The following is a 24,782-nucleotide window of genomic DNA, read 5'->3' as shown; positions in this document are numbered from 1 at the left end:
AGTTTTTTGTGAAGTTCTCTTTTTATGAAGTTCGATACTTACTCTTGTGAGGATCCTGGCTGACCGGCCGATAACATACCCTGCCATAACTGGAGAATTACATATATTAATAGAAAACAAACAACAGAGAACGTACAATTGCGATCAAAATGTGTCACAGCTCCATGTTCAGTGGATGTAGTTATCTTGACTATCACTCCGTTTGATATTGCGCTTATCTGATAGTAGCAGTTATGCAAAGCTGGGGTGTGTAATGTGATTTGGCGCGGGAGGCGGGGTGGTTGGCCCCATGGCTGCCCTGGGTGAAGCTGGACAGGATGGATCAATAGAGGGGTGCCGACAAGGCTCTTACCCCTGCTCCAGGAAAGGCTGGGCGCGGGATGCCTGGCAGGCCCAGCTTGTTGTGAATAGCCGTGGCAGAAACAATCTGAGCCGAGGACATGGAGGCCATGCTCTGGAGGGCTTTGTCCTTCACGGCTTGGTCCTTTAACAGCAGTCACAAAAGGCTTACCACTCACACAGAAGGGGAAGGTGGGTGAAACAGACTCCAAACAACACACTAAGAGCATCACGGACCACTCTCACAACAGTAAACGGCAAGCAGGTTAAATGAAGATGCATGTGCATCGCTATTCACATACTATAAGTGTTTTTACAGGAATGTGCTGAACAAGGACAATTCAATTCCAATATACAGTGCAGTAGCTGTGGTGTGCACTGACACAGAAGTTTTCTTGTTGACTAATCTACCATTAAAATACTTTCAAAAACTCATTCAGCAGCATTTCTATCACGGCTGCGTTTGTCTGCAAGTCAAAACACATCTCGAAATTGTCAAGAATGTCTCAAGTAAAACTGAAGATAACCAGTTCTACTTGGTGAATAAACGTTCACTTCTCTCATTAGTTCCTTATTCTTTAATCTTTGGACAAGTGTTTTTTTTTAATTATCAGGAAATATCTAATTGTAAATGGTAAATGGTCATGCTTAATCATAAGCTTGCAGAAGTGCACTGCACATTGCACGTTGTTTTGGATATGGTCCTTTGTTAATGAGCATTTACAAAGTTGTATACCAGGGGTCTCAAACTCCCGGCCCGCCACATCATTTTATGAATCCGCCAGCACAAAAAAAAAGTAAAAATTAGTTTTTTAAAGTTAGACTTGATAATAAAACTATCCCCATGGTCGAAATTATGAGATAGAAAGTCGAAGTTATGAGATAGAAAGTCAAAATTCTGAGATAGAAAGTCATAATTATGAGATAGAAAGTCAAAAAGATGAGATTGAAAGTCAAAATTATGAGATTGAAGTCAAAATTATGAGATACTTAAACACAGTCATAGAAGCAGCTCTTTGGCTGGTTACTGGACATTTAACATGGAAATGTATTGTGAGCACATTGAAGACTACTTTAAACTGTGAATGCAGAGAGTTATTTAACAATATGTTACGAGTAGTTACATTTCCAACCGGCCCTTTGTGGGCCATGATGCTGATGTGGCCCGGAGTGAAAATGAGTTTGAGACCCCTGTGCACACCTGGGCAACACGTACGCACTAGCAAACCCATGCAGACTCACTGGTGGCAGAAGCTAAAGGTAAGCATGCTGGCAACAGATGCTGATGGAGCAGAGTCAAGCTACAGTATGATAATAGTATGATGACACAATGTGAAACCACTAAACTGGAAAAAAAAACACTGGGCAGCGTCTACTGTGTTGCTATGGCAGGAGAACAAATGCAAAACTAGCAGCCGAAGGACAAAGCAGGCCCTAATGAAAGCAAAGACAGCGTCACAAACAGAAAATGAATACTTACCATGTTTGTAACCTAAATGCAAAGAAACAGGGTTTTGTTGTCAATTCATTTATTGTGAGTAATTCAACATTTATCAACAAAACTGTTGTTTAAGTCTGCATGGAAAAGTATGTTACCTACAAACATCAGAAAAACAACACTTTCATTTGTGAATGTCAAGCCTTCTTGACACAGCGCAACACAAAATGTGCAATGCACACTTAATAACAAAGGATTATTACAAATTATCCTTGGTCTCTGTGGTGAATGTCTTGCTCTCTATAATTTTCACAATCTGATCAGCAGTTATCACTCGAGACAAAACAACAGAACAATAACAGAACGACGGTAATTTCACAAAAATGCCAGTCGAGACCAGAAACAGCAGGTTTTCGTTGACGCCCCCTGAAATGAAGGGCACACTTGTATTTATCTTTGCTCCAACACTCTAATTTGCTTTAAATGAGAAAAGACAGGGATTCATACAAAAGATGTCTGCTGTTCTTCAGACAGCCGCCTGTGCCCTTGAAAGACCAGGCAAAGCTGCCTGTCTGAGTCTTGCTGTCTCTCAACACACACACACACACAAATACACACGCGCACACACACGCACACACACACACGCATGGGGTCATTCATTTGTGTTGGAGCAAATGGTGAAAGTCAACACATGGAGTCGTCTCCCCATGGAAAGAAGAAAATGGCACATGGGTTGGGAGTCCTTTGATGCACAAGCATTACTTCATGAGATACTTTAAATTACAGGTCAATATTATTCAAGATGGCTGCTCTCACAATGCCTTTGTCCCATTTGAATCTGCCATTGTGAAAAGCTTTCCACCGTGATTTTAACAGAGTTCATTATTGTTTAACAATTGACAAGAACGCTTTGAAATGACGACATCTGAACTGGGAGGAAGGAAAGCGGCTGACGGCCACGGCACTGCGAGGAGGAAGGAGGAGGAATAAGAAAGCAGAGCAGAGCGAGAGTCAGCCATCAGACCGATATCCTTGGACCTGCAGCTCTCGGCCACTCACCAGCAGCCAATGCCAGCATGCTTCCCGACATTTAAACATTTCGATTGTGATTTTACTAAATTATTACAAATATAGAGTTAAAAAATGTGAGCCTAACCAGTAAATAAACCAGGTCGATACAAAGATAAATATATATATTTCACATTATTCTTAACAATTTCTAGGAATCACAATCTATTTTTGGTCTGTCACTTTAGGTCCAGACTGAAAGTTTTAAATGGATTGACATGAAATTTGGTACAAATATTCATGATCTCCAGAGGATGAATCCTCAGACTGAGACTTTTCTTCAAGCGCCACCATGAGGTCGACATCTGTGACTTTTGTCTCAACAACTGCTGGATGGATTGTCGTGAAATTTGGTACAAACATTCATGTCCCCTTTAGGATGAATTATTATTACCTGTGATGAATCTCTGACTTATCATTTAGCACCACCATCAGATAAAACATTAAATCGTAAACATTATACCTGCTTTCATCAGCATGTTAGCATTGTTTTTGTGAGCATGCTAGCATGATGGTGATAGCATTTAGCTCAAAGACCACTCAAGAGTGATTGATAATAATCAATTTTATAATTTTTTACTAACACAAAATGTCTTTACTATTCTTATAATAAGTCTTGGGTATGACGCATAAAGGCCCGTAAAGAAAAGTGAATTAATGTAGATGAAAACAAGCAGACAGGACATTGGCAGCATGTCACAGTGAGGGTAAATAGAAACTGGAGTGAGAAGTTGGAGGGGGTTATAAAGTGTGAACAGCCTACAGTCAGCAGGACATTTGGGTCAGCAGGAATCAGAGCACCGGGCATTCACTCTGTCACCACGGGAAACAGGAAGTCAAGTCTCACAGCAACCAACAAGCCCAAAAGCAGAAAAGCGCATACCTTTAGCTTGGAATGAAACTCACGAGATTTCCTTCTGGCAAGAACCTGAATGTGACTAGACACCTGCGGGGGAGGGGAGGGGAGGAAAACAAAGGAAGAGCCTGTAACCATGGCAATGAAAAGCCCCCTGCAACTGGGCAAAGCCAGACGTACCTTAATGGCAGCGTGGATTTCTCGAACTTTCTTTCTTGCTAAGACCTGTATGTGACTAGACACCTCCGTTAAAAAAAACAGAAGAGAAAAAGTCAAATAAAAAAACAAGAAAATTCAAAAGAAGCACAAAGTGGATTATACATTTCTTTGTTTAACAGACACTTGAGGGAGAAACGGTGCGTAACAGAAGCATCTCCAAACCACACACCAAGCTAACAGCCAATAAAGTGTTTTGCTGTGTGTTGTCGTCACTTAAGTGAACTGATTAAGGAGGATGCAGGCCCCTTTAGCACACATTAAGACCACCCAGATGCGATCTTCTGTGTGTGGAATGAGAATCGGCTGGTCTAGTATTCTTACGGGAGCTCGGAGAGGCATTTCACCAGCCAAGTTTACCCTCCGACGTTCACACAGTGCTAAATTATTTAATATTCACACATGAAACATTCAGCAGTGCAAGTAACAGTTAGAAAGAGAAAGTGTGTTGATGACAGGTTTGAGAGGCGTCTCCTCCGACGCTATCCACGCAAATCACACCGAAAGTGAGTTTTCTAGTGAGTGAGGTGATTTAAAAAGTGCTGCCTCTGCAGGTAAATATTTACTTTATTCAAAATATAACATATTTCGTCGCTATTCAGGTTGATACATAAACTAGAGCTAAAATAAATCAACAACTATTTGAATCATTTCTCAAGCAAAAATGCGAAACACTCTGGTTCTAACTTTTCCCATGTGAGGATTTTCTGTGTTTCATATTTACTTATAAAGCAAGGAATCTGTATGTCCGTCTCTCTGTCCATCTGTCCGTCTCTCTGTCCGACTGCGTGGTCTTTGCATATCTGGAGAATCGCTCATCTGATCTACTTCACAGGTGTATTGCTGCAGCACCCGAGGGAGTGCTTTGTTGAATATGGTGCAATTTGGACACTTGACACGCTCAATGTGAATCAACTTAATAAACAAGCGAACAGCGCTCTGCGGAGCTGCAGGGGCGGAGCTTCGGGGCTCTGCAGTCGAGCACGGCATCCAACGCTACATGGATGCTGGATAACGTTGTGACCTGACTTCACTTCCCTGGAGTCAACGAGCACGAGCGGACAGCCTGCACAGGAACAGTGCAACTCTGCCATTTCAACTCAAATTGTTGGCCTTCTCTATGTTATTGTGGGGTACAATCAGTTACAATGGTAACATGATTCAATATTTGTCATATAAACATAATTAACCTTCAGCTGTTTGGGGGCCTTTTAGTCTGGTGCCCCAGGCATTTGCCTACCTCGCCTCACGGTAAAGTCTATTTCACTAGTGTCTCTGATTGTGTGTGTGTGACACAACTATGGCAGGAGTTTTGCTGAGGACTCGAGAGAGTAAAGTGTTTAGGGTGAAGTTGTTTGATTGAGCGGCTCTCGAGAAAGCTGCTAGCAGCAACAACAGGGGCCAAGAATTCAGCCCGCTCTGAACAGGCATGTTTTGAATGGGCACTGCACGAGTTATTATAAATGTAACATCTTGGGCCCAGGGAAAATATACTGGTTGTCTTTCACTATTTTCTGGCATTTCATTGATAAAACAATGAAGAAAATAATCAGCTGATTATGTGATAATGAAGATCAGGGCTAACAATTTTTTTCCATATTTGATTAAACTAACGATTATGTTTTCAAGTAGTTTTTAGGGCTTGAAAATGACAGAAAATACCAGAAAAGTGTTTCCTAAATCACAAGTGGACATATTCACATGGCTTGTTTTGTCCAACCTCCAGTCCAACATCCAAAGATTTTGAATTCACTGTCATAGAAGATTTTAAAAACTGTAAATGGTGAATCTTTGACAAATTTGCTTAAAAAAAGACAGAAAAACAATTATTCGATATCAACATTTTTGCAGATACATTTTATCTCGATTGACTCGACATTTCATCTCTGCTGAAAATACTTGTTAGTTGCAGCCTTAAAATAAACAACACAGCAATTACACACAAATACAACATGCATTTAATCTAACAGTAGAAACAGATGCATGTATCTTGGTGTAGATGTGAACATCTCTCTCTCTCTCTCTCTCTCTCGCTCTCTAACAGTCACAGAGAGAGAAACCACACAGCCTTTCTGCTCCAGACTGATCAATTCACACGCAGTGATTGAATGTCACTGCAGACAATGGCTGGTTTATCATTGCCATTCAAGTCAGTGGTCATACAGGGGATTTCCTGTTTAGAGGGAAGACCAGTCAACGGGTTTCATACTGTTACTGAAGCAGCATCACAGCTGCTCATTATCAGCTAATGTGAATACACGAATCAATTGTGCACTTTGATTTATTTTAGTACTGTTGTTCCTTTGAGAAATACATATATGGGAAAGATAAAAAAGGCGTGAATTCTATATAATTTCCATGACATATTACAGCACAGACTATGAATTCGTCGCAGCTTGATTCAGAAATCTGAGCAGAATGCTGTGGTGAGAGTTGTGAGCCTGCAATGCACCCAGTGTGTTGCAGAGACAGGATGCACTCTCAGCGAATGCTCTCTTTGATCAGAGATTGTACCAATCTATTAAGGCTTCCACCTTCCTATTAATACAGGCTTCTCCTCCGACCAAGTGCACGGCCTCCATGACTTAGTCATGAAGCAGAATACTTGCACTGTGGCTCTCTTTTAACGCTCTTATGTTTATGGTTCAAAGCTGCTATACTGTCGGAAATGAAAGGCTGCATTTTAAGGGGAAATTATCTTTTCGAACAACTGCTACAGTTCTTACACACTATGTGTACTAATAAGTGACAATTTTAGAAAATGTCATAATCTAGGGGCATCTGTTCATGCAACACAGCAGTGACGGGGGACTTGTCAGCCTCAGAAAGTCTCCTCGAGAGCAAAGCATTGTGTTATTCTCTGTCTGGAAACAAAGGCAACAGTCTGCCGGCATTTATATTTGACAGCCCTCTGACACTCATGCAAGAGAGACGTCTCTTGTCTTGTCTTACCTGCTTCCGAGTCCTCGTCTTCCCGGTCCGAAGCTTGATGTATCTGGCTATCAGCTCGTTTCGACCTGCGTGTAGAGAAAAATGAGAAATGTCTACATCAAATAACATGAAACATTTAGAGATAGATTAAATGTTGAATATCAAGTGAGGAGGGGAAATATTTCAGCAACAAAGACAAAGAGAAAAAACACATCCTGGCCATGAACAGACTCATGTAGGCTGTTTACATAGACTCGTGTAGTCTGTGTGGCTCATGGTTTAGTTCTTTAACACTCAAACACTTAACACATGCAAGTTATGTGCTACAGTTAATATAAGAAACATAACATTGACATTTATTTTTTAACCAAGTGAATAAATACCTTTAAACCTAGTCTGAACATGTAAATTGTAAATAATGAATATTTAATGAGTGGCTTTAGTCACAATATGAGTAATATATTCATTCACAAAGCTACAACTTTTCTAGGAAAGAGTCAAAAAATCTAACACAAAGCTATAAAGCAAACTATAACCATCATTTTGGGTGCATGCAAATTGTAAGGTATGTGTATCTCCAAAACAAACCAGATCCAGTTTCTCAGTAAGACCACAAAGAGCCATAAGCATGAAAAAAGAAAAGAAAGAAACTCGCAGCAGCACAGCCTTTCAAATTAATCTAATTCAGTCTCATTCTCTTCAAAGCCCGGCGCTTTGAAAGGAAACAGATCTAGCTGTTCATACTATTACAGGAAATAATGGCAACTGAATATATTGGGTTTAAAACAGTGCAGCTCTGACTAAATTATAATTAAAGCATAGCTTTGTAGAGATTTCCAATTAACGACGGCTCCAAACATTCTTCTGCCCTTAGCTCTGCTCTAATTGCTGTAGCAATGCACATGACCCCTGCTTAGCCCTTTCATATGGTAATAACATGCCGCCAACAAAAACTATTACACAAATTATTGGTAAGGAGGCACTCTAATTATGTGTCCAGCTGTAGCCAATCAATGCCATGGATCTGCTTTTCTGCTCTATAAAATGCACCGAACCCCTCAATACAATGAAACATTTTTCTACATTCACATCATTATCAATTAACGGCCTTGTTTTTTTTCCATGACACAATGGGACCACGACGTACCGCACGTGCTAATAAGCCGTGTCTTAGGTAGAAGAAAAGGCATTTTCAATGAATGGCAGCACATCACACATCCCAGAGTGTGACAAGATCGTAAGAGTACATCCCAAAGATAGAAAAGAGCAGAATGTAGGAGACATGTTGCATAAACAAGGTAAGACAAGCAAACACTGATAGATGCTAATATCTGCTTGTTGTTTGTATAATGGAAATATGAGGTTGAGAGTGTGAAGCATCATCTTGTGACCGGTCTGGGTAAAGCAGCTTCAATTACAACCATATAATCCATATAGTAAAGCTGCAACGAACGATCTCTATAAAATGCACCGAACCCCTCAATATAATGAAACATTTTTCTACATTCACATCATTATCAATTAACTTGTATTGTTTGGTCCATTAAATGTCAGCAAATATTGAAAAATGACAACTTGTCAGAGTCCACGATGACTTTAAACCTGACACTCCAAAACCCAAAGATCTTCACTTTTCTATCAGAAAACCAGAAAATATTTACATTTGAGAATCCGGAACTTTGCCTTAAAAGATAACACTAGAGATTATTTGGTTGTCTTATTGTTGATTATTTGTTTGTTTTCTTTGTTATTTTTTATCTATAAATGTATCAACTAATTGTTTCAGATCTACATTTCCTTCATACTAACTCGTTTTAAAGGTTAAGGTTGCTTTCAAAAAGGTGCTGATTTTATTCATAGGAAAATGATTTCAGACCGATGTATTTCGTAGACTCTTGACCAGTAAAATGCTAATCTTAGCCGTCATCTGTGAGTTTAAATACAAACACTGGGTATAAAACTGTCAACAACATGAGATCTTTGACACCTGCCGCACCTGGTGGCGTACCACACCTACAGATTTTATTGTTCTATTGAGCGGAGAGGGGGAGGGGTGGGCTTCGACATCGAGCAGCAGTTTGTAACAGGTTGACCCCGTAGCTGTTTTCACACTGAACATTTAGGCGAGGCCAGCCTGACTGAACCATGTGATCTCACAGGACAAATAAATAACATCAGGGCATTTACAATGCCAGCCTGCCCGTCCACAGCACACGCAGTGTAAACTTTACCAGATGACACGGGGGGGGGGGGGGGGGCTGCACTATTTTCAATCATTCACACACTGTGGAAGCATAAGATGACAATACAGGCATTCATGCAAACTCCTGATTTTTAGATCAAAGCACACAAATGGCCAGCTGAAAGCTTGCTTACTGTTGAATAATTCATTCTTTTTACCAGGCTGGAAAAAAAGAAGCTCAGTGGGTCCTGGCTGGCCTGCATTTCTTTTTTCTTGCCTGCCTTTGCGCTGCAAAACAACAATTGCCGAAGAAATCGTGTCCACATTGACAACTGAAAATGCTTTACAGACACAACTCTGCTTTTTCCACCTGACATAAGGTGTCAAATTTTCCCACAAATTAATGAAGAAATTGTCCCCCACAAATAATACAGGGCAGTTTTTCTCGAAGGCACATGAAATGTTAATATGCTGATTTTATAAAACTGTTTTCAGGAATGAAAACCTGATCAGGAACAAAATTAACAAAATTGGTGTAAAGTTATACGATGCAAAGACAAATCAGATTCAACAGTTTTCATATGTTGATTCCATGTGCAATGAGTTCACATGCATTCAGGAAAGTGTGTGCACTTGTCATTTTATCAAATCCACTGACGGTGAAGATTCTGCAGCACCAGTAACACGTAGCTGTGAACAGCTCTTCATGAAAATGCTGTTGATAAGTGTTACCAACACTGCTGACATTTGAAATGCATTCAACATCTTACAGTATGTTTGGTGGCTGTTTCAGTGTCAACTAATCAGTATCATTTACCCATTAGTATAGCATTGTACACTAGTGGGATATAAAAAGTAATTTTCTGCAACGTTGTATTGTACGATGTGGCAGATCGGATCTCAGCCGCATGTGTTCACATGTGACACGTAAATGTGACCTGGCTGATCAGACCGTGATCGTATGTATTTGGTCAGAGCAACGCCTGTAAAACGTTGGATAAACACATTCAATTTCTGATAAATTCTTAGTTAATTTTGCAGCTTATCATTCTTCGCTGCAGTATAAGTTGTTTTATTGAAGAAAAGCCACCATCAAACAGTGATAAACACATTTTCCTATAAATGATTCACACTTTATACACACTTTAAACAAATACAACGTTTGTTGTATTTGTATTTAAAGGCTTTTATTTTGAAGCAGCAAAATCAGGAAATGTTGGGTTTTCATGAGCAGTAACTTAACACGAGACGGTGGGTCTCAGCTGTGCTACAGTCCCGGTTTTCTTTGCTGTCGCTGGGGAGATACTGACTCAAGTAGCTGGATTGGGTTACGGGGACAAGAGGCCGACCTGGTATCGGATACCATTATGTTGATAAATAACAATTCGGTACATTCATATCAATGTATTTATTTCATATTTTATTTTACAGATGTGTAATGCAGCCTGCGGAGGCTTCTGCTGTGTCCTTTCGGCCCGAGCCCCGTTCTCAAGTTGTAGCCATCTTCAAACAGGACAGTGCTGGTCTAAACTTTGAAGAGTTATCTTATGGTCAGTCCTGTCTATTTGCCCTGATGGCTTTTTCTTGCATTAGTTTGGCCTGCAGAGGGCTGGGAAAACGAACTCTTTATGGGGTGTTCCTGTCACTCAGCAGGAAAGGGATTCAATATTTATAGTGTGACCCCTGATCAAATGTGTGCTGCTAAGCAGCTGGAGGAACCCTCCACTTGGCCAGCCTGGACTCTCATCTGAATCTCAATAACTCTGGAGGATCTGCGACGTATGAAAGGCACTCCAGCAACAGCCCCACAAAGAGACGGTGGCTCAACCTTCTCTAGACCGACCCCAAATAGCTGATTCCTCATTCAGCCAGAAATCCAATTTGGCATCCTTCCTCCATGGAACCTGGGACAGGCTCCCTCTGTTGTGAATAACAATGGAGTGTATTGTCACAGCCAACCTCAGAGATACCACACCAGGAATAACTTCCTATACTCTCCCTCAAGACCTCCAGTCTCTAAATCAACTCTTTATGAACTTAACTCTACAACCACAACAACACATGTCGCAAGGAGTTTTCTGCTATTCTGCATCCCAGTCACATCTCATCCATTTAACTATATCTAAACATCTATTTGCAGTCGTCTCGCAAGTTGATCACACTGAAAGAAGTATCTGACCTCTCTCTATCTGATATTAACTGGGTTGCTATGTTAGCCAATAAACAGGTTGCCTCATATGACCAATATTTACCATTTGTAAATTAACATCATTTCATACACACTTCATCCAATTCAGACCGTCTTTCTACAATCTTGCTGCTTGTTGTGTCAGTTCTCATTGACAATTAGGGGCCAGTCAAATAACCTGGCAAAATGCCGGCAGTGGTACCTTGTTTGGTTCTTGACTTCTTTCCTTCTTCACTGATAACTCCAGATGGAAAAAGAGTGCCATCATCTACTCCCCTGATAAAGATTCAAGACACTTTCAATTCAATTCAATTTATTTTGTATTCCCCAAAATCACAAATCACAAATTTGCCTCAGAGGGCTTTTTTGGGACCTTATTGTCATTGAAACCATACAACGAAAAAATGCAGCATGGTAACTTCCAGTGACCAGCAGCAAAATAACAAGATCAAACAAAGACAATGAGATGAAAACAAGTAGGATAAAACACCTAATTGAAGATAATAAATACTAAAAAGCTATTGCACAGAGACTTAGATGAATACTTAAGTGCTGGGGTACATTATTATTATTATTACATTATTCGCACATCTGTGCGCTTGAGCGCTATGTGTGAACTGTTCAACAACAGCGGCTCGCCGGTGCATCGCAGACTCTTTCCTGATATCTAACATGCTAAATGTCTGGGTCGGTCAGCGAGTGTGTCAGGGACACACAGCCAATGGGAGCGCACGGGTTAAGGGGGAAACCTGACGGAGGGGTCACCCTGCTGTTAGCATACCTGTGTGTGTGTTGCAATTGCAATCGTTGTTGATGCACATTGGTTGTTGGATGTTTCCATGCATAAACATCACATATAGCACAGTGACTGATCTACGTCGGGTAAATAGTGAAGACATGTGGAAACACGCTATCATGTGAACATGTGAGCCGACGACAACAACATCTGTCACTTCTTGTATTAGCTCTTGTAGTGCGTGACCCCTTGACGCTGGTCAGTCATGTGGTGTGAAAACCACGACTCCCGATTACAAGACTGCACATAGTGTAGCGTGAACAGTACAGAGATCTGGCGACTTTGAATATCGTGTAGTGTGAACTTGGCTTTAGCAGCCGATGGCTGGGCTGGGGAGTGGGTCATTGTATTTTTGCAGGCTACAGATGATTAAAGGCTACAGCTCTGGGGAAAAAGCAGTCCTTCAATCTGTTGTGATTCAGTGTAGGTATTTGTAAAATGCATTCATGCCCTCAAAGTCTGGAACACCTACGGTATGTTCAAGCTTTAGTCATTTGTAAAAGCTATTTGAGCCAGCACAGGGCTTCTTGTTACATTATTTAATTACCTCCCTGCGTCATCCTGTGGATATGACGACCCTCGCAGTTTGACAGAAATGTACAAGAGAATGAGATTTTTCCGATAATAGAAAACTGAGAGTCACGCCATTTACTCTAAACACAACATACTTCGGGGTTACATTGCATTCAGGTTTATTGAGGCTTCTCCCAGTGAATAAACTCGTGTATACTGACATCCCCACTATAAATTACAACCTGGATGAAGCCTTTGCTCTTCAGTTCTGAGGAAACTGAAACCAAAAATGTGACCTTTACTGTTGGCAGTGAGGTCCTACATAAACACACAACTTTCTGCCAGATCATTAAAAAGTTTTAGTTTCACATTTTTCACATTGTTTTTGTCTGATGTCACGTGTTTCTACCACGGTAAGGGTCTTCTTCAATTTAACTTTGGTCATTAATATTTGATGTTATGGAGACGTTCTTCAGGGGATTTAACACATGTTGTAAAAATACACCACCAGACAATAAAACATACCAATACAAAGCATTAGGGTTCCAACAACTGTTGTCGTCATATTTCCGGGATTACTCTGATAATAACTGTCTTTCATATACGAACAGAAAATTGTGAAAAATTTGATATAGCCTATTTGAACATCTTGTTATATTTCACCAACAGCGAAGCGATGTTCAGTATATACAACAAAGAAAATAGACAAATTATTTACAGCTTGATCCAGTGAATGCTTATGCAAATTACAAAAATGATTATCAAAATAGTTGCAGTCAATTCATTTTCTGTCAATTGACTGATGAATTAATCATTTCAGTTCAGGCTATTTGCTGTATGAAAAAAACGTTGCATCACGTTGAAAGGTTTTGCGATTCATATTCTTGTAATTTATTTTGAGTGACAAACAATTCTGAAATGTCTCTTGGCCTTTGAACATCTTAAATTTGCTGAAATTAATGATGAAGATGATGAAGTTCATCTTACAGCCATCAGATACAGAATAAACTAAAATGAATCCACCTTTTTATCTGCATTAAAACAGGTTTTACAAAATCAATACAGAATAAAATAAAAATGAATCAACAGGCAAATCCATACCACAGATGAATATCACATGGCTTGTGTCATGTCTAAATTAGTGCAGCAGCATTGAATGAAACACAAAGGCATGTCATTGAATTCACTAGCAAAGCCTTTATGCACCTGTGCAACATAAACCCCGGGGCTAATTTAAGTAATGGCATATTAAACAATTTAACTGGCTTGGTTTCGTCCTTTGAGCGGCAAGAACAATACTTTACTGCTCTGCTACAGATTATTTTTTTATTTTCTTCGTTTTAAAAGCATCCATTTCCTGTAACAGCACTTCTTTCTAATGCAGGCACAACCACAGTCACATCTGGCCCAGCACTCTGCCATGAGACGGCGCTGGGCCTGGCCGAGAATCAGTCGGCAGATTGCCGACATGTGTGTTGCTTCCACCGCTCGGCTGTCTCTCTCTCGCTGCCTCACAGAACAGAGTACACATGACGCTGCCCGGACTGTAAAGGCAGAGCTATCATTAACCCGACGTGAAAGTCTTCATTTTCTAATTGAAACCAGCTACAATACAGTTGATGACATCAACTTGGGCCTGAGTGATTACAGACATTTTATTTAGACGAAGCGATTAATCAAAGTAAATGATTGGAATTATGAAAAGAATCATGAGTTGCAGCCCTGTCCTACTATACGTCACTATATCCTTAACAATACTCATTTCTAATGTGTGCAACAAACATCCAACATACTGCTGAAACCATCAGATGAATCAGAAAAAGGCTAATGGAAAAATTCCAAATATTTTGTGGTTCAAGCCTGTCAAACATGAGCTTTTGTAGACATATTCACTTTTATATCATCAAGCCAGAGCTTGAGCTCTATTTTTCACAATTATTCATCAACTAAAAATCAGTACATCAAATTAATTATCAACAAACGAATCAATAGTTAGTTGCAGCCCTATCAAATCATTTCAAACAGTTCGTAAAAACCGGCAAGATACTTTGTTCATTTTTAATAAACATTCGATTTAGTCTGTTGGTACTAACCTTTCTACTTAGTTTCTTCCTCTTTAAAGTTATGTAGACCAAAGCTCAGTATGTGTTTGTTTCTCACTCTCTCTCCCTCTGTGTGTGTGTGTGTGTGTGTGTGTGTGTGTGTGTGTGTGTGTGTGTGTGTGTGTGTGTGTTCCGTGTGTGTGGTGGGCCAACACAATGGCCCCAGCTTCCCTGTCATCCGTGATAGATGACTCAAGGGTCTCTAGCAGACATTAGCATCACAATAGACTAAAACCAACAATATGAAGGCATACTCCCAGATTTTGGGAATAGCAGGCAGGGGCAGGAAGCCTTTTACTGGCAATATCAATGAGAAACCACTGCTTGCCAAGCAGAGGAGAACATGTGGCTTGAAAGAAAATTGACGATGCCCTTTTTTTGGAGGGAAAACTCTATGCTATCAGTTAAGCATCACGATGAGAGGCCCGGATGAGAGGCCAAAGGCTAGGCTGGCAACTAGGTTCCTGTGTGAGCAATCATTTCACAGGAATGAATCATGCACAACTGATGTGGTAAGAACACAACATGTCAGTTATGTAAGCCTAAACAGTTACAGCTGGCCAGAGCCTGCAGGTGTTTCCTAAAATATGAGTGTTTTTCAAGTATTTTCTCTCCGTTTGGTAATGCAGGTCAGAGCGACCGGGCACTCTGGCCTCTTTAGCGGTGAACTCTCTTGTGGAAGTCAGAGGATAATGTCGACTGATCATATCATCTGACTCCAGTCTACCAGCTGCTTGTTACGGGAGCTTTTTTCGTATTATTGAACCCTCGCACAGGATGAGTGGGTCCATAAGAAAGACTTCAAGGCCAGCCGTTGCATGCGTGACGCTACGATGATCACAAACACAAAGCCTATTCTCTGAGACACATTAGAAATCCCGCTTCCTTCTTCACACACACACACACACACACACCATCCTAATGCCTGCGGGCTAACACGGAAAAGTTGAAGCCCACGTATCTTCTGATAGAACTAGCTCTGCATTTATGTACACCGTACACATGATGAAACGTTTCATTGTTGTCGTATATTTCACACTTCTTTGATTCAGTAGATGGTGATTATTATGGTCATCTTTCAACATTCTCTAATTTACATGTAGCAGTGGTTTTAATGTGTCGTAAAATTCTCACAGCCTCTTTCAGTTGTAGCCTCACATGTGCATCGGTGTTCCACCCATATCCACAGGAAACACGTCTATTCAGTCCTCATTTAGACAGGAAAAGCAGGGACATAAAAACAAGAAAGCCTACAATTAAGAGGAGTATATTTCCAAGCCTCAGAATTTCTGAACTGAAGACCAATAGAGGCAATACGGCGAGTGGGGTTTTCTGTATTGTGTGTGTATCCATGTTGTACCTTTAACAATACCCTTTCCAGACACTCTGAATTTAAAACGTGTCGCTCTTTTATGACCACGGCAGGACTGCATTTGGTCTAATAAAACATCTCTCTGGTGAACAAAGAGCTTATGTCATCAGCTTATATCCGTATTTTAATATAAGACAGTACTACAGAGCACAAATCTGCTAATTCATTCAAGTCATTTTGTTTCACTGACCAAGTTTCCACCCAAATTGATCTCAAAATGTTAAACTACTTTTCAATAAATCAACAAAAGAAAAAGTAAATCCATGCCTCATTTCCATCCACTACTCTTATGCTAATATTAGGAGGTGAATTAAGATGAACAGTTGGTTGCGCTAATTCTCTCATTGGGTGCCATTAAACCAGTGCAGAAGAAGATGGCGCAACAAGATGACGTAATTAAAAAGTGCCAGTCAAACCTAAAACGATTTGAAAAACATGATGGATATATTAATGTTTGTTTCATTAATTAATATGAGGAGCGTTACAGTCTTAAGACTTCAAGTTAATCAGTATCACTCAGGGTCCAGCAACGGCACATTTAAGTTCTCTCCATAATGCAGTGTGCAACTGTACTTAACAGCTCTTTAAAAATCCATTTTTTCTCTGGACACCAAAATAAATCAATACTTAACTTCAAATGACCTTATTGAGCTGGATAAAAGGCTTTATTGCATGGGCTGGGTCAGGAGCGGTTGAGCTAATGTGTTAGTTGAACAGCGGGGGATTAAAGGTGAGGTGTTCTTTCAAAATCTTACAAGACATCACAAAGCAGCAGGTCACTAACCTGAGCCTTCCTGGAGACACCGAGAGGATTACAGCAGCCAACCTCTGCTGAACCGAGCCTGTATTCATACGGGACTGAGGAGGCAACGACAGCCTCTTTATCACTCAGCAGGTCCAGCGCGTTCTATTTCCTCTCTCCCAGCTCTACGCCTCTCAAACGAGGCCAGACCTGAAAACCCACTAGTCCCAACTCTTTGCAATATACTCACAGGGGACCAATTTGCACAGGCAGCCCTTGTCTGAATCACTCTATCAATTAGGAGCCGCTGTGTTTATCATCACATACATTATTGTAGAGGCTGGCCTGGCCTTTGTGTTGAGGTGTGCCTCGCAGGAGAGGGAAAGGGATGAAATAAACGACCAGGGAGTGAAGCCACAGTTGGACAGGCTGCTGGACTAATCTGAAAGGACGGCTGTAATCATGAGTCTCCCGAGGAACTGGCTGTGTGGCCAGTCCCGATGTGTGAACATGGCGCTAACAGTCAGGAAGGTGCACTGCCCCCCTCCTCCACAACAAAGTAAGACACTGAGTCCAATCAATATTTTCAATCTCTCCGGATCAATTCAGCATCTGAGCACAAAGGAAGACATGTTGGCTGTGACCAATATGGGTAAATGAAAAGTCAAACTTTGTGGTCATGATGGGCTCCTCTGTCTCGCCTTCTTTTGTCATCATGAGCACAAGCTGAGGCAGTCTGGACTGAAAGTTGGAATTGAATTCAAGTCTGGAGAGAGGCCCCAAATAGTCCATGACAATACCCACCCCCCGATAGTCACAATGTAATAAACATGAACTTACTTATACATTACAAGGATAATAGTATGATTGGTCGTGTGTTATAATGGGGTGAGACCATAACACAGCATTGTGTATGATCATTTTATGGCTATGGTTACAGACTTCCTTTGTTCCCATGCTGTTCAGTGTTGAGAGACCTTTCTCTCTTCCACAAATAGCAGAGAAAGAGATGACTGTCTGTGTTAGCGGTGGAGTGTAGTCCCTCTGCTCTGGATGAGAGAATAACACGGGCATTCAGATTTCATTCATATGTTGATTACACAAAATGGTCCCATCAGTGTGAGATGATCTCATCAGAATAAAAGTGTTTCATCAATGGAATATGATGTAATCAGCACGAAACAGATGATTTCTCTAAGAGAGCACGAAAGTGACACTGCATCTTTAAGAAGCCCGGAGTCTCACTGTGTTTTAGTCAAACAAAAGCAGCCAATTGGGAATGTGCAACCTGAAACCAGAAGCCTGACTCAGAGGGCCTCACACAGACCTCAGAGCAGGGACACACCCCGCGTGCTGCAGAGAGCCACGGCCTGCTATCCAACCAGTCTGTGCAAACACTTCCACACAGACGGTCAGGAAATCACAAACACAGACTCACTGATCATTTCATCTGGCTTTCTTTCACACACACACACTGGGACTACATTTCTATTCTATGAAAACATGTTCAACAATGTTAATTTAGGCAAAACATTTGCATTCAGCAACATTTTAAGGATGATCTCAGGTGCTGTGTCAACTGTACACTGGTAAATGTGCCACTTAAGATAAGATAATACAGGTACACTATGCAAAGCACAACACAGAATCTCTGCCTCAGAAGGTAGTCTTTTTTCTACAGTCAAATCCTTTGACATCTTCTCAGTCTGGTAAGAATCGGCACTGCTTACACCTTGAACCCCCCCCCCCCCCCCTCACAGTAAGCAGCCGAAGCTGTGGGAAGGAGCCATCACAAGCCACAACATGTTATGCTTGGTCACCACAACACAGACATGAGTTAGAGAGGAAATCTGCTCACCATGCACTGACTGCCATCAAATAATGCGCACTTCAAAATCAATCCTGCTTCTGAGCAACAGGATAGCTTCTACATGTAGATCCATTTTCAGTCTCATTCATTGCAAGTTCTCAGAGCCACAGAAACACACATGGGTCATAAGCTAAAGATATGGAGCAATCACACAAAACAAGCATGGTGAAATCAACTGGGACTCGAATCATCCATCTCCCTGATGTTTCCATCAGCTGTTGTCCAAATATCCTGACTGCCGTCCACTGGGCATTTAGGGCCATTTGCATTTGTAGTGCAAAACAACAGGTGTGGAAGGACTGTGAGCAAATGGTTTGCTTCATGAGAAAAGAGAACATACAGTATTTGAATTACACAGGTCCGCTGTGGAGATACCTCGATTACATTTGTTGTTGTTTTGTTTTATTATAGCAGCTGATATACAAGCCTCCAGAACCATCCCGAAAAATGGTTTGCTGCTAAACCAAATGTGCAGCTCCTCGGTACAATACACGGTTGTCGTTTTTTAGCCGCATGCACACTTTGTGTAGGACGCTCTCTAGGGAACCTGCTTTACAATGATGTGGACCATTCATATGAGCCCTCTGTCACCGGTCATCTCTAGAGGTCTGCGACAGTCGTTTCCATACACATCACTGCTGATCGGCAGAATTACATAAGAATCAGACCGAACAAAATGTAATTTCTGGTAGCGCCTTGGTAGCTCACAGTATCTTGTCTGTAGTTCTTTGTCTCTCTCTCTCTCTCTCTCTCTCTCTCTCTCTCTCTCTCTTCTTATTAACAACATATTAACATCAATTACATCAACAGAAATCAACATCAACTATCCATAATGGAAACACCTGTTGAATAGAGAAGAAGTGTTTCACCCTGTTTGGCAGAGGAGTCACAAAACCAGGGTTGATTTGTGCTTGTTGACTATTTGCATGTTCTCTGCCTGCCACCGAGTCAGGTTGAAAGACATCTCCATAGCGACCCACGATGAATATATAACCAGTTTGTCACAACCCAACCCTAAACTCCTAATTCGTAACGACTTCTTCCCTCCCTCATCATACCTGCATCAATACTAGTTACACTTTCGGCAGTTACTCCTTTTGAGGAGGGACATAAAATAATTGGACTTTTTTCACTACCAAGTGTGTGAAAACACGGTAGTCTTACACAGACAATGGCGGGGGAACAAATGAGGGATTATTCTGGAGGTGTGTGATGCCTCTCCTGCAATGAAGTTCCTCACACTCCATTCTGCGTGAATGTAGGTGACTCGGAGAGCCTGAGCTGATCCCAGAATTCCTCATTATCCGCCCAGCGGGGAGGATCAGGTCCGCTCGCTCTGTCTCCGAGCATGCTCGGCCCGGTGAGACGAGCCCCAGAGGAGCACCGTGCTGGGCCATCGGGGGCAAGCCAGGTCTGCTCATTATATCTAACTCATCCTTGGCATCTCTGCAAACCAAGTGCCACTTAGTTCCCACAGGAGGGGTCTGGGCTGGATCACTGACGAGATGGCAGAGCAAACAGCAGAGTGGTAATAGGAAAAGCTTTACATCAAAAGACACGTGCAGACAGACTCATCGTGTCCAGCAGTCCATTTAGGAGGTGAATATTACAACATGAAGGGCTATCTCACGTATTTAGTGACGCCATTCCTTATTGTAAAGCTAACTATGCATGTAATGGTCTGACTGCTGCTGCCGTTGAGCAGAACCAGATGTACACCTGATATAATGACACAAGCAAAAGTACCCTAAAATTCCCGTGAAAATTAAAGTGTTTGAAAACTCAACGTGTGGCATCAAATACAATTGGTGGACTTGCCTCTTCAGCAGCAAAAACAAAACAAAAAAACACCACATGGTATAGCCTACAAGTAGAGTATGTATTTACATATTTATTTGTCCGGAAATGGGGAAACAGTATCCAACAGTAACTGACAAAAATTCACCAGTGTCATTTATCTTGCGGGGCAAGTGCAAATATATAACTCAATGAATAAACATACGATCTGAGTGAAGCGTGTTGTTTCGTTTATCAACTCTATTTCTGGGACAAATGAATGCAGCCTAGCACAGCAGGTGTATTATGCAAGGGCAGAGTCTTAGGCCTTTGGCTCGGGGCCAGGGGCCTTCTATTTCCCTTTACTTTTTAAAAAATATTCTCCTAAGTAAACTCTGGGGCCGGGGCAAGATGATGCGGCCTATGCAGATGTGGTGTCTTCCATTGCAGTCACAATTAGCCCTCAGAGAATTGGCACAGCGCCAGCCAACGCTGGTCTCAGCACATGCGAAACACTTCAGGTAAACACCACAATAAGCTAAGAAGCAGAAATAAGAAATTGTTTTCTACCGCAACACAGTTGCTATAGAGACTGTTGCTAATTAACTGCACTCTACCCCTGGATAACAAAGGGCTTAAGGGCACTCAGGGCAGATCCTCTTGTGATGAGCTATGTGTATGGAACACTATGCCGTCCCCAGGGTCTCTCAAATACAAAATACCAGTCTCCTTGCAGCCAACTTTCATCTCAGATGCCATGAGAGGTTTTGTGTGGCGTCGGTCTGCGGCTGTTTTGAACCCTGTGGACCTGGATTACAGCCCCATATCAGCCTCACCGTGATGAGCTGAACCCTTCATTTCTTAAAAAGACAAATCATTGGATGTATATACAAAATAAATCCTGTGTAGCAGCACGGAGGACCACTTCATTGGTTACTTATCATCGCTGATGGCAATCCAAAGAAGGGTTAGTAAGGAGCAACGCAGGAATGTAAATCGGAAGACTCCTACGAAGAACCCACATTCATGTGGCCAACAAATCCTATTTGCTTTTATATATCGGCATCCAGCTAGGGTTTGGATTTTAATTCATATTTTTCCAGTTGAGCTCTCTCAATAGTAAAGCTGCCTTTATACATCTGACTGCTTACATGTTTGATTTCTTACAACAATTCATCTTGTACTCCGGCACCCCAAAGTGAACAGGATAGGTGTGAGATTTGTATTGGCTTACCTGTCAGATGTGGTGGCTCAGATGAAGCAAAAATACGAAGACACTGAGCATTAAAATGCAATAATTTTTATCCTATATCATAAGTGCCTGACACAGCAACATTTATTTTAAAATACCGAATACTGATTTTTACTTGTACAATATTTCCACACATTTGATCAATCACATGCCAAAGTGACAGTGGGAACGACTCCTTACAGGGAGTATATTTTATGTTTAAATAGGAAAGAAATGGTGCAAATGCCTGTTTATTTTGAGATTAAGATGAATGAGGAAATTGAATGCGACTCAGAAGCACCATTAGCCATTTTGTAAGATGTGCTCACAAAAGAAAACTGTAAATATGTGGGAGGAATAAGATGAATGGAGTCACATTCCAAGCATTCCTCAAACGATTACCAACACTGGGTTCATTTTTAACACTCCCTACAGCTAAGGCCTTATCGTTTACAAAACGTCAGGGTGAATGTAGCAATCCACCCCCAGCATGGACTGTCCTCATGCCTCTAAATGTCACCATTTTAAGTTGGCTAACACCATCTAAAACGTATGGTATTGTCCTGCTCTAATGTTATATTGTGCTCAAATAAGAAACAGATGGAATCTCTTAAAAAAAAAAAAAAAAAGTCACCGTTATTTTTATTTTTCCAGATAAGACCCATGACACCCGAATGCCTTCCTAGCTTTGGTGGATTGTCCCAGTTCAGGCATGATGGGATTGACACTGGGATGCAGCAACAGTTGCAGGGTTGAACAACATGAAAAGCCCCTTTGCATCAGACTGATATCAATCTGTCTTCTGTAACAAAGGCACAACAAACTCTGATATGCTAAGAAGGAGCACTTCATCCATAATTCTGGCTTTACTAAAAAAAAACACCAAAAAAACAGCTGAATACCAGCAGTCAGCAGTATTGTCATCATTTTGCAATATAAAATCATGCATTTGGTTTCCCTCATTGTGTCTCTTCAGTTTGCAAACTTGAAGAAAATCATTTTACTCTTGTGCCTAACAGTTCGGACTCGGTAATAAAAGGAATGACGGCCCTGTGATTCTGCTACTGGTGAGACAATGTGTAACCAGATACTGAGCACATCTGGCAGGACCAAATTCTATTCAACACTACATTTGTCTCTTCAGCAGATTTTAAGGCAGTATCTTTTTTTGTCTATAAGTGATTTCATGAGGTAAATTTCAGCAGGTTGTCTTCTGCCTCAGTTTAATCAATACCAGTTACAATATTTCTTATTGGGTTATGTATTTAATTTGATTGTAGGATTTTAAAGAGAAGCAACAACAACCTACATTTAAGGTCTTGCATTTTGGTATTTGATGCAGTAAATGTAAATCAACATCAAGTATGAGTCACGCCAAGTTTCTACTTGCTCCATAACTTGTCAATAATAATATATTTAGGAGAATATTTAACATTTTTAATGTCCCAGTCCACCAGAAAGCAGATCATTGGCATCATATTGAGGATGTACGTTGAGTAAGAGCGAGGACTTCACTAAGTATTGCTCATTTATAGCTCGACAAAAAACAAACGGACATGCTTTAATCCACAGCAGAGGGACAGCTTCTCTGGCAGCGTCACTGTGTGTGGGGACGAGGGAATTGGAGGAAGAAACAGTGGGGAGGGTCCTGTTGTCTGAGCCCACATCTTTGTAGTGGCAGCTGAGGGGTTTCACTGCAACTCCTAGAATTTACATTTCGTTTGGCCGGAGCAGGTCACATGACAGCTGCAAGCGAATGCTCTGAGGGGCTTTATGCTTTCACTTGACACTGACTGACTGGCTGTGAGACGGTCCAACACCACAGAGAGAAAATATTCCCTCTTTCCATGACATCACCCAGCCAGGAATGGGGGAAATGGCGGGAGGAGAGGGGGCACAGCTGGTGGAAGCCACAGTACCATCTGCTACTCACTAATAGTTCATGCTGCTTTACTTATAAACTTGCAAAGCTGTGGACCAGAATAGTGGCTGTATGGTCACCATCACAGATACATTTGACAGTTTCATAATATTACATTACTGGGCACAGCCATGTATTGATGTGTTTTTTATTTTTTTTCAAAGCAATAGTTTGGAAAATATTCGTATTCCCTTTTTTGCTGTGATATAAATGAGAAGATTGATACCACTCTCACGTCTCTAAATATGAAACTACAGCCATAAAAAAAAAAATGATTTTTTTGTATAGATTAAAACAAACAAGATACACCATGTTAACCAGTGAGCTTTAAAGGTGCTTGTAGACAGATTTTGTTACCTTTGGACAAAGCCAGGCTAGCTGTTCCCCCCCGTTTCCAGTCTTTAAGCTAAGCTTAGCTAACCAGTTGCAGGCTGTGACGTGAGTGGTATTGATATTCTCATCTAGCTCTCTTCAAGAAATCAAATGCATGTATTCCCCAAAATGTCAAATTATTTATTTGAGCTCACACCTATAAGAATATCATGCAGCTACACAGATAACACTGGAGGTTAAAGCTCACGCATACAGTCATCTGTACTCACCATACATCTTTCCCTCGTCAGAGAGGATGATCTTCCTGCGTCCACAAGGAGGATAGATGGCCAGGGCCTCCTGGAAGCTCTGTTCAATATCAGGGCTCCACACCCCCTCGGCATCACTGTCCATGGGCTTGTCTGCCGAGTCGCTCATCCTCTCCATGTCCTCGGCAGGGCTCTCGCTGCCGCTCCAGCTGCTGGGATCAATCGTGGCGGTTGGGCTCTCCAAGCTGAAGCCTGGAGCAGACCAGGGAGAGACCTGGAATTCCCAAATAAACAAACACAACCAAACGGTCACTCTCCACAACAGAACAGTGGACATCTGCTTCCCAACAAAAAAACAACATCACAGTACACACTGTTAGAGAGAACAATATGGAGCGCAAGCAGCCAAACAAGCTCGGACATTGCCAAGAATGTTGTTGACTTGATTTACAATGGTTGTTATGGGTTTAAACAATTGCACATATTCTCTCATAGATTTGTGGCACTTCATTCTTAATAAATGACTGGACACGGAATAAATTGTTCAAATCTTGTTAAAAAAAAGAGAAAGTCTGCAGACTATGATGAAAAATGCAACCTCTGCATGAAAAAGTCCATAGAACACTGTATAGTTGGAGAAAGTCAAAGCGCGATTGAAAT

At 41.3% G+C, this 24,782-nt stretch overlaps 1 protein-coding gene across 1 annotated transcript in view; it reads right to left on the bottom strand.

The window, feature by feature from the left end:
- tead1b (TEA domain family member 1b) overlaps positions 1 to 24,390 on the bottom strand; it is a 33,818-nt gene extending 9,428 nt beyond the window's left edge. The window contains exons 1-5 of the mRNA XM_079290016.1: positions 24,144 to 24,390; positions 6,870 to 6,934; positions 3,693 to 3,791; positions 353 to 484; positions 43 to 89 (exon numbers count right to left, since the gene is read on the bottom strand). Coding sequence (XP_079146142.1) covers positions 43 to 89; positions 353 to 484; positions 3,693 to 3,791; positions 6,870 to 6,934; positions 24,144 to 24,300 — 500 coding nt within the window. The 5' untranslated portion in view covers positions 24,301 to 24,390. The remainder of the gene's footprint in view (positions 1 to 42; positions 90 to 352; positions 485 to 3,692; positions 3,792 to 6,869; positions 6,935 to 24,143) is intronic.
- Between the last annotated feature and the right edge of the window lie 392 nt (positions 24,391 to 24,782).

The sequence above is a fragment of the Melanostigma gelatinosum genome (assembly GCF_949748355.1).
Source record: "Melanostigma gelatinosum genome assembly, chromosome: 2".
NCBI classification, from domain to species: domain Eukaryota; kingdom Metazoa; phylum Chordata; class Actinopteri; order Perciformes; family Zoarcidae; genus Melanostigma; species Melanostigma gelatinosum.
The sequence above is the reverse complement of the archived record's forward strand: the minus strand, read 5'-3'. Positions and strand labels throughout refer to the sequence as shown.